The 10230-nt window shown below is 42.1% G+C and overlaps 2 protein-coding genes across 3 annotated transcripts in view; both read left to right on the forward strand.

The window, feature by feature from the left end:
• Positions 1-4903: 4903 nt before the first annotated feature.
• LOC109383918 (cell division cycle protein 16 homolog) overlaps positions 4904-10230 on the forward strand; it is a 33033-nt gene continuing 27706 nt past the window's right edge. Inside the window, exon 1 of the mRNA XM_019644760.1 lies at positions 4904-5095. Coding sequence (XP_019500305.1) covers positions 5048-5095 — 48 coding nt within the window. The 5' untranslated portion in view covers positions 4904-5047. The remainder of the gene's footprint in view (positions 5096-10230) is intronic.
• LOC109383947 (cell division cycle protein 16 homolog) overlaps positions 6120-10230 on the forward strand; it is a 7213-nt gene continuing 3102 nt past the window's right edge. Inside the window, exons 1-3 of one of the 2 annotated variants that reach the window (XM_019644822.1) lie at positions 6120-6476; positions 7595-7730; positions 9327-9417. In XM_019644822.1, the coding sequence (XP_019500367.1) occupies positions 6406-6476; positions 7595-7730; positions 9327-9417 (298 nt within the window). In that variant the 5' untranslated portion in view covers positions 6120-6405. The remainder of the gene's footprint in view (positions 6477-7594; positions 7731-9326; positions 9418-10230) is intronic. The other variant, XM_019644821.1, reaches the window with a different exon arrangement.

Below are 10230 nucleotides of genomic sequence, written 5' to 3' on the forward strand. Positions count from 1 at the left end.
TCAGGCCTGTCACCTCTGGGTGACCAGCTGCCCATGTCCACAAACTGGCTGTCTTTGCAAAACTGCAGTGAAGCACGTGAACGATGGCTGGTCATTGCTATGTCCTGCAAGCGGTGTGGCAGGATGTACTGGTTGCTAGGAAGAAACGATGTCCGGAGCTAGATCCTATTCCCAGGTGGCACGGCTGGCTGCAGACAGCTTTGCAGTCACAAAATGCTGCAGTCACATAATGGTGATGGTTACAGATACAAGGGACATTGTAAATCCCCTCAATGTGTCCCTTCACCTGGCAGAATTTCACCTGCACAGGAAGAATACAATCACCCCTAACCTGAGGACATTTTCCCTGGAGAATCTGCCACTGCACAGAGCAAATACCATGTGGAGGCATCAGGGTGCTCATTTTCCCAAGTCTCAAACCCATTCCTTGGCAGGGTGACTCCCTACTCGTAGACTCAGCAATTCCTGTTGTTCCTGTAAAGTCCTGTGTTCAAGAGTTAGCCATGACTTCTTCTGACACAGAAATGTGACATGCCCTCAATCACATGCTCTGACTTTGATCAACTGAGTAAATCAATAGATAAGCAAATATGCTCAAAATAATATTCCACATACTCAACTATGAGAGGCTCAGCAAAAGCAAGAAGTAATCAATTTTCCAGGACTCTAGTGAACACAGGGTGACAGAAGCAAGCAATTGGCAATGTTCTGAAGATTCTGAGATGATCTCTGGCCCTAAAATATTTCCCTCAGAACTTGCATTTGCCTTAAAACCCCATAGTTAGAATCACTAATGAGTTATACAATATCAGTCATGTTGGGTCAACGTCCATGTTTTAGCTGTGCTTTGGTACTGATTGACTCTATGATTTTGCACAGGACCCTGGACCCGTGAGGGCTGGCTGAATGCCTGGTTGCTAAGCAATGGAGCATCCGAGGTGAGGGGAGGCCATGCCACCTCTCACTGCCACTGTGGCCTCTGAAGGAGAAGAAGGGGTGGTTCTGGATAACTGAAAAGTTTGCTGTTCAGCATGGCTGAGGCTGGCCTGGAGTTGCTGGGCAAATAACAAGCCACCCTCCAGAGGGCAGGTTGGGAACAGGCATTAGTAATACCCAATTCTTTGTTAGGATTCAACATATGAATTTGGGGGCACACATTCAGTGTATAGAAGCCACCTAATTTATTCCTGTGCTTATTTTTCTTGTATATCTACTATAACCTACTGCCACATTATCATCATTGATCTTAGAATGACGCTCCTTAGGTTAAAACTTCCATCATTCGGCCGGCCGAGTGGCGGGTTGGTTAAGAACTGGCTTGGGACGCCAGAGGGCCCCAGTTCGGATCCCACATATGAGGGCCAGTGACACTGCCTTCTACAGCTAAGATGCTGAATAACAGCTCAACTTGGAGCTGGGCTGCTGTGGGTTGCCGGCGACGACATAGGCTGCAGTCCCCTGCTGCAGTGGGTTGCCATGGGCTACCGTGTGTAGCCGGCAGCCAGCCTGAGTGGCCAGCAGCGCAGTGAGCGTCTGTCCAGAAGCCGGCGACTGATCTGCCTCGCCCGGGAAGAGTGCAATGATGGTGCCAACTTGGGCCAGTGAAGCAACGTCCTCCACAACTAGACTGAAGAACAAAACGACAGCAACTTGTTTGTTCCCCTCCCCCAATTCCCCAGTGCTGTTCTCATCTCCCAATTCCCCAATAAAAATCTTTAAAACAAAACAAACAAAAAAAAACTTCCATCATTATATTTCTCCTACCACACTTATTAGCTCATTAAAGTAAACTGATATGGCTTATAAATATTTCCAGCAACAACATTTGAAACAAGAAATGATATTAACTAGAATGTTCTGGGACTCATTAATTGAAATTTTACTATAGCCAAGAACACTGCCTGCCCTTTCAGTGGGGTGACTTGAAAGAGCACACGATTCAGAATGAGTCAGCCCCCTGATGCTGAGTCTCAACAAATCCCTGAGACTCAGAGCCCATCCTATCAACGAGGCTGATGCCACCACAACAAAGGAAGGTGGGAGATGAATGACATGCTACATGGGAAGGTATTTTGAAAAGGTAGAAGTCCCATGTGGATGGATATTGGTTGTTATTTAAAGATTCTTGGGACTTTGAAATGAAACATTCCAAAGTTTAGATCTTCAGATAGTGAAATGTCACAGCAACTTGATTTGAGTGCAGTGTAGAGGATCTGGAGCTGCCGCTAAAACAGAAAAGAGCTACTAAACTGTGCTCTCAAGGGTATGTGTTTACTTTAGTAAATCTTTTTGCAACAAAGCTTTTAAGACGTGAAGATATTTGGAGAGCCTGGTCACATGGAATGAAAGAAAAGATGTATGCACTTCAAACACATCTGGGAAATGTCAACAAGATTCAGTGACTTAGGGCTTGTATTGCAAACTAAATTCATTATTTTATTTTGTCTTTTTAAAAATGAATTTGATGGAAAGGAAAATTTTAGACTATGTATGTGATTTAACTAATTACTCATCTCAAATATATGACTTTAACTAGCACATATAGGTTAATAAAAAATTTTTGGTCAAGATTCTAAACATGAAATCAGATATGAAAAATGTCCTGGCCAGTCTTACCACTATAGAGAAACTCCAGACCCATCTGAGGTTCCAGAAACTTTGTTTGGCAGCCTGGTCAGTGCTTTTTAGCCATTCCATATAGCAAGCAGGCCAGAAGGTAAACAAGAACTGCCTTGATGTAGAGACCTTAAATTGAACTGGAACAAATTGTCTAATTTTGAGATAGACCCTGAGAAATGGCTAAGACAGATTTCTGTGCTGCTATTTTATGTCTTTTAGACTTGTTGGCAAAACTTCTACTACTACTACCACTACTAATAAATGGCATTAATAATGTAATGTAATGCAATGCAATAAATATGATATACATATTAATTATAATTACAAGAACATGTTTAGCATTATTCTAAGCACTTTCCATGAATTAGCTCATTGAATCCTTACATGCATCAATCCCATGAAGTATGAGCTATTGTCATTCCCATTTTACAGCTGAGGAAAATGACATAGAGAGGTTGAAGTACTTGCCCCAAATCTGAAGCAATGCAGTCTAACTCCAGCACCCCCTTTCTCATCAAGCAGCACACTGATTGCCTTCTCCATGGTGTCGCCCTGCAGGATGGTTCTGAGACCTTCCTTGGCCTTCAATTTTATTACTCTTCTACCTCTGACTGCAGTATAGACGCCTGCCCTCCCCACCTGATGGCTGCCCTCCAGTGGGTAAATCACTTGACTATGGTGTTAGAAAGAAGAGACAGTCCTGGGAAAGGTGGTCCATGTACTTTGAGTTGGTTTCCAGTAGGAAGGGTGAATTTTCTCTGATCCATCTATATTTTCTTACCTTGTTGTAATACAGGCATGCCATTGGGTGGCTAACTTGGCTAGGTAATGTGGTGGGCAGAATAACAGCCCCCCAAGATGACCATGCCTAATTCCTGAACTTGTGACTATGTTAACTCAAATGGCAAACAAGGCGTCACGGAAGTGATTAAGGATTTTGCATAAGGCAAAATTATCCTGGGTTATTTGGGTAGGTGCAATGTAATCACAAGGGTCGTTCTAAGTGAAAGAGAGGCAGAAGGGTAGATCAGTGTCAGAGAGAGATTTGAAGATGCTGCTCTGCTGGCTTTGAAGATGGTGGAAGAAGCCATGAGCCAAGGAATGCAGGTGACTTCTAGTAGCTGGAAAAGAAGAGGCACCGGCTTCTGCCCTAGAGCCTCCAGCAGGAAAACAGCCCTGCCAACACCTTGACATTAGCCTGGTGAGACCCATTTCAGGTAGTGACCGGAGGTTAGTAAACAAAATTAGAACTCCACCAAATATTTACATGCTCAAGAGTGGTTTGACTAATGGAGGAAATTCTACTTAATTTCCTTTCCTCACATTCTCCCCCAGTATTTGCCCTCAGATTCTGTCTAAACTGACCTAACAGGATGCTGAAGGCTGGCCAGGGTGATCAGACATCACCTGGGGTATGGTGGGGGGTAAGGAATGTGGTCATATATTGAGGGTGATTAGATATCTGAGGGTGGGGGATTCTGGCTAAACTGACTTATCAGGATTCTTGCTAAAATTGGACAATGCACAAAGAAACATGGAAGTCCAATATTCAGGACTAGTTGAAAAAGAGTTCAGCCTGTTTCCTGATAAGGGAGCCTGAGTAGCATTTAGCCCACGAGAGAATCTGTGTCAACGGTATCACACATTATGCCGTCATTTGTGCCTGGCTTCCTTCACTAAGCATCAGGTTCATCCATGTTGGAGCATGTGTCAGCACTTAGTTCATTTTAATTGATGAATAATATTCCATTGTATGGATTCCAAAGTTTTACTACATCAGGTTTTTAGTTTTTACCGTTTTGTGATCACAGCTTCCTCTACCTGAAGTTGAGGAATGAACCTTTTGGTTTTGCCAAGACAATCTGAAAGGGACACCTGGGCGTGGTGGCAATAGTAAAAGCTTATCATCAAGTCCCAGGGTTGGTGTGTGTGCTCGTTGAACCCCCACAACCGGCCTCTGAGGTGGGTATCATCATTTTCACACATAAGAAAAACGAGGCACATTTGGAACCAAGGTCCTACACGAGGGAAGTGGGGCTGACCTCCAAAGAGGCCCAGACCTTGGGCGCCGACGCCCCACTAAGAAGGAGTCAATGAGTGAACGGCGCAGGGACATGTAAATGGACTGAGAGTCCTGGGGAACTCGAACCAGGGAGAAACGTCTTCCAGGGCCTCCCAAGAGCCCCGGACACCCGAGGGCCGAGAGAGCGCCTCAGAACCAACGGCACAACTCGCATTTCAGGCGCCGGAGGGGACGCGTTTGCGGAGGACTTCCGGGGCGGGGTCTGGCAGGAGCGGAAGAGCCGGGCGGCGGCAGCCGGGGACGGTCGAGGCCGGGCGGGACGCCGGGCGCGCAGCGCGGGGTTGGGATCCGGGTCCGCCCAGCGGGCAGCGGGGACGCTCGGCCGGACCCACCGCCCGCGCGGCCATGAACCTGGAGCGGCTGCGGAAGCGAGTCCGGCAGTACCTTGACCAGGTGGGTGGCCCGACCGATGAGCGCTGGTCCCGGGACTCGTAAGTTACCGCCAGGGTAACTGCCATCAGGGGCTTGGCGGTGGATGGCCCGGACGAGCCTGGGCTTTCATTTTAGGGCAAAGCTCTCGAAGGGTGGGATCCAGCCCCCGCTCAGCCTTTTCTGCAGCCGGGAGGACGAGGAGCACTAAAAATGAAAGCCACCGAAACGTCTAGTGAAACGTACACGTGCTTACGGTCCCGCTCTGCAGCCGGCCTAACTCCTGGGCACACAGTAGGTGCTCAGTAGCGACACAGTGCTTGCTGTAGCTGAAGGATTATTTTAGGAGATAAAGTGCAGGGTGGCCTTTGAATTCAGCTAGCTAATAGAAAATTTTCGAGACGTTGTAATTCTCATTTGGCCGAATGTACGTGAATAAAAATACAAACAAGCCTGTTGTCGCAAATCAGTACTTTAAAAATTTTGTGTTAACTACATCTGCGTTCCCTGCGCTGCCCTTCAGTGAACAGCAAACAGTGTTTAAGGAAGGAAGGGCCTCCAGAATGAGATCAGTTTAATCCATGATGTCACTTAGTTTTAGTAAAATGTATAAATAAATTGGAAACCAAGGAAGGAAGGGAAAAGCATGTCAGTGTTCAGAATTGGGTGTGAAAAGATGCTGCCAAATGTTTGCAGTGCATTGGAGGGCTGTATTTTGGTTTACCATTCGTCAGTTGAATTGAACAAATGTTTCCTGAGCGCTTTGGCGCTTGAGGATGCAGGGAGGAATGACAGCCTGGTTTCCACCCTTGGGGCACTTACATTGAGCGGATTTGTAACCATTCTGTAAGCATTCCTCCTCCCATACTGACAGGCAGCTGAGTTCCTGGTTTGCATCCAGGAGGACTAAGGGGAAGATTGTAGAAAAATGAGACCCATTGCTGATGCTATTGCAAAATAATCGTTTAAATTATCTACTGTTTTAGGTACTATATATATATTTTTAAAGCTGTATCTTTCCCATCACCCCCCCCCCCCCCCNAGATTTCTACATAGAAATATTAAGTAGGTAGATGGAAAGCTCTGGACAGGAGATACAAAATTTGAACTTCTTCAACATAGATGGGTTCTTTGACAAATTGTGTTTATAAAGTAATAGCGTCCTCAGAAAGTCTCATCTAGTAGGAAAGAAAGATGGAAAACTAACAGACACTCTTGCTCAATGCTGAGCAAGTACCAGGAGAGAGCCCAGCTCTCACAGGTATATGAAATAATGCAGTGCAAACAGGCCAAGCTGAAAAGGGACGTAGGTAAGTCATGGGTTTGATGTTGCTATGTTTCAGGTCACTGTTGACAAGTGGGAACCTTTGTTGAACAACTTGGGGCATGTCTGCAGAAAACTTAAGTAAGTGAAGTAGAGCATTTCAGAAATATTCTTTGTGACTACAAGTTTACTTAATTTTGTGTAGCCTTTACCATATTTTTATTTTATGAGATCCTCTGTCTTTCTTGTACTTGGCTGCTCAGATATAACAAACATCAAAGTAACTGTTTTTATTATCTCTATTGGTGTAATTTTATTTTGTAATATATTGAGAATTAAAATAACTTTTATTTCCTCACATTGAAAAGAATTTAGTGTTCAAAATTAATTTTGAAGAATTAACACTTTGTAAGCGGGCATTTTTCTCTATACAACGAGTTTACTCGTTTCCCGCAAACAATGTGTTAAGACAGTAGGATTTAATTCAAACCATATCTATATTCTAACTCACTGTTTTCCTCTAGTTATCAGCTTTCTCTTGTGATAAACAGATGGCAGTTGAAAAGTAGATTCTTTGGACAAATAAGAAGTTTTTAATTAATGTCAAAATAGCCACAGGAAAGCAAAGTTTAAAATTAATAAGCAAGTGTAGGAAACTCTAGGTTACTCAAAATTTAACAGGTTTTTGTATTTCAGGATTTCTTAGAGTCTTTATTATGCATTATGAACTGCAGCATTTCCCAAACTTTATTAAGCACAAAACCTTTTCTTCACAAAAGATTTTACAGGAAGTGTTTTCCAGAGAACTTTGGGAAATGCTGTTCCAAGTAACTCATTTGGGCCTAAAAGCAAAACTTTATGTTTGCTTTGAACAACCCCTGGTGTGGGAGGTTGATTTTACATAAAGAGGCCTTACCCTGTGACAGGGCACAGGCCCCAGTCAGAGGTTAGGTTCTGGCTCGTCTCCTGCCGAAGGTCAAAAGGAATGCAACTAATATCCCTGCAGGACTACCCTTAGCTGCCTGAGTGAGCTAGGCAGGAAAATACATTTCAAGGAGGTGCTGAGATACACAGAAGTGGATGTGAAGGCACGTTATCAGTCTCAACTGTTATTCTGATATAGGAAAGTGTTTCTTATGTTTTTACATCGATGAATACTTACCTTAGACTTAGGAATTTAGTACTTTTACTGTACCCACTAATTGTTTTATTCCTTCCCATTCTCTTCCCCTCCCCCAATTCCCTTTCATCTCTCACAGAAAGTATGCTGAGGCATTGGATTATCACCGTCAGGCACTGGTGTTAATTCCTCAGAACGCATCCACCTATTCTGCCATAGGGTATATCCATAGCCTGATGGGCAACTTTGAAAATGCCGTGGACTATTTCCACACAGTATGTCTTTTGTTTTACCTAACTTTACATCTGGTTAACATTTACCACTTCTTTTTTTAAAAAGATCTTTTCTAGGCAGTGTTTTGTTACTTTACCATTTTAAAATTTTTCAGGGGGCCTTGTATCTTATTCTTTTCTTTGCAGAGAAAAGCATGTCCATGTTATGTATTGGAAACAAATGTGAGACTTGTTGTGTGTGTGTAGTGAGACCTAATAGTATCCAGTGTTGTTTGTTAGCCCAGTTTGAGCTGGGCGTTACGTCTAGGCAGGAGTACAGAAATTCATGTTGCACAATGAGAGCCTTTTGGGAATTCTAGTCTTTCTATTTATGATGTAGAATTAATTTCCTTAAATCACTTTAATAGATGAACAAAACAATCTGCGTTCATTACAAGGAAGGAGTCTCTCCTTAATCCATATACTGTATTTCATCAAATCTAAGTCACCATTAGTAAGCAAGATGACCTCACACACAAAAATACACTGCCGTTTAAACTTTAACATAATTGTTTCCTATCACTTCATTTTTTTGTAATTAGAAAACCTGCTCTTTTGGATATATTATGATGTAGATTTTTACCAGGGATCACTCTGGTACCTACATAAAAAAGAAAATATAAGTGAAATAAATAGGTAAGGTATTCAGTTCTTCACAGAATTTGGTCCTTCTAAATCACTTTTGTACCAGATGGTGAATATCTCTGTTTCCCTAAGGTATTGTCCTGCTGCCAGCACATACACCCTGCTCTTAAATCAGGCCCCTTCCAGCCAAAGACACTGCCTCTGCAAATGTTATGCTGCCAAGAAGTGTCAACAGAAGGTTTTTAGACAACAACCACAGTCATGTATCTTCTGTGAGTGTTCCTCACATGGTTTGTGGTCTAGTCTGTGCCATCCATGTGGCCACTAAGTCCACGCTGCTTTCCCAGACACCTTTATCACAGCTGTGGCCAGCTGACAGCAATAATAAGAAACCACCAGTTATAGGACATCTCAAGTTCAGAAATGTTAGAATTTGAAAAAATTGTGGGTCTTATAATCAATGAGATAATGATGTTTGGCGAAACATTAAAAAATGAGGAAATGCAGTATTTCAAAGACAAATTCATAAGTGATAGATCCCTAACCGAGTTTCACTGGTTGGTTACAGAGTTTCAGGCAAGATGATGTCCTGAAGGTGCCACTGATAACCAGAATACTGAGCTAGTCAGAAGTGTGAACTAAGCAATTTTTCTAGTTTGTGTGATCTTTCAAATATGTGTATTTGAATATTATATAATTTATTTCTTTTCTATGATTTAATACCAAGGCTTAGAGGGTTCTCTGTGGAGATACAGTTTTTAAAATCTTATTGGAGGAGGGGGATTTTAAACATAAAAATAGAAGAGTATAATTACCCTTTATGTACCCATTACCTAACTTCAGCAGTCACTAACTCATGGCCACTCTTGTTTTAGCTGTATCCTCATTAACCTCACTCTGCTCCTACCCTGGACTCCCTGGAGTATATTGAATTGAGTTTTGCAGGAATATTTTTAAACAAAAGAGAAGGAAATACATTTTCTTATGATAACCATGCTGAATCTTTTCTGGCAGGCCCTTGGTCTTAGGCGAGATGATACATTTTCTGTTACGATGCTTGGTCATTGCATTGAAATGTACATTGGTGACTCTGAAGCTTATATTGGTAAGATTATAATTACTCTTATTGACATTACATTACATTTTTCAGATTGTTGCATATCTCCGTTTAGGTGTCTCAAATTGTTACATAAGATTCTAAGTTTATCTTTCTAACCATTCTAAACTACATTAATATAAGAAACTCCATTTATTTTGTTGGAACAATGCTGTGAGAATTAATGTCTCATTAAGTATTCATTCACTTTAAAGTTAAGCACTGGTTATATGCAAAATACTATTATAGAATATGTATTAAGCACTATGATATCAAGAATCAATCTAATTGCATAATAGAAAAATCTTAGAGATATTTTTCTAATAAATAAAGGGCTCTGGCCTTAATATTTTATAATGCAGGGATGGTAATGCAGAGATGGCATATTAATCTTTATATTTCAGTGGAATATTAAGTTGGCTTACATTCATATTGCAGTGCTCTTTAATTCTTTAATTTTTTTTTTAATGATAAGACAAGTTTGGGTAGAATTGCTGTACGTGGGCACTCATTTAGTTACAAACATTGTAAGGTAAAGAGGGTGCAGTGAGGTTAAATCTTGAGATCTGGACTTTGGAGCAGACAAAGAGTTCTTTAACAGGACATAAAACCATAGAGGGAAAAAAATGTTATCTTAGGCTTCAATAAAAGAACTGTTCATCAAAAACACGCATATTAAGAGTGTGAAAAGGCATGTCATACCCTGGGAGAAATTACTCACAACAAACAGACTCATCAAAGAACCTATGTCTAAGGGCCGGCTGAGTGGCTCAGTTGGTTAAGAGCTCGCTCAAGAGTTTGAGCTCTGAGCAACAGTGGTTC

Source organism: Hipposideros armiger, unplaced genomic scaffold (genome assembly GCF_001890085.2).
Source record: "Hipposideros armiger isolate ML-2016 unplaced genomic scaffold, ASM189008v1 scaffold_91, whole genome shotgun sequence".
NCBI lineage: Eukaryota > Metazoa > Chordata > Mammalia > Chiroptera > Hipposideridae > Hipposideros > Hipposideros armiger.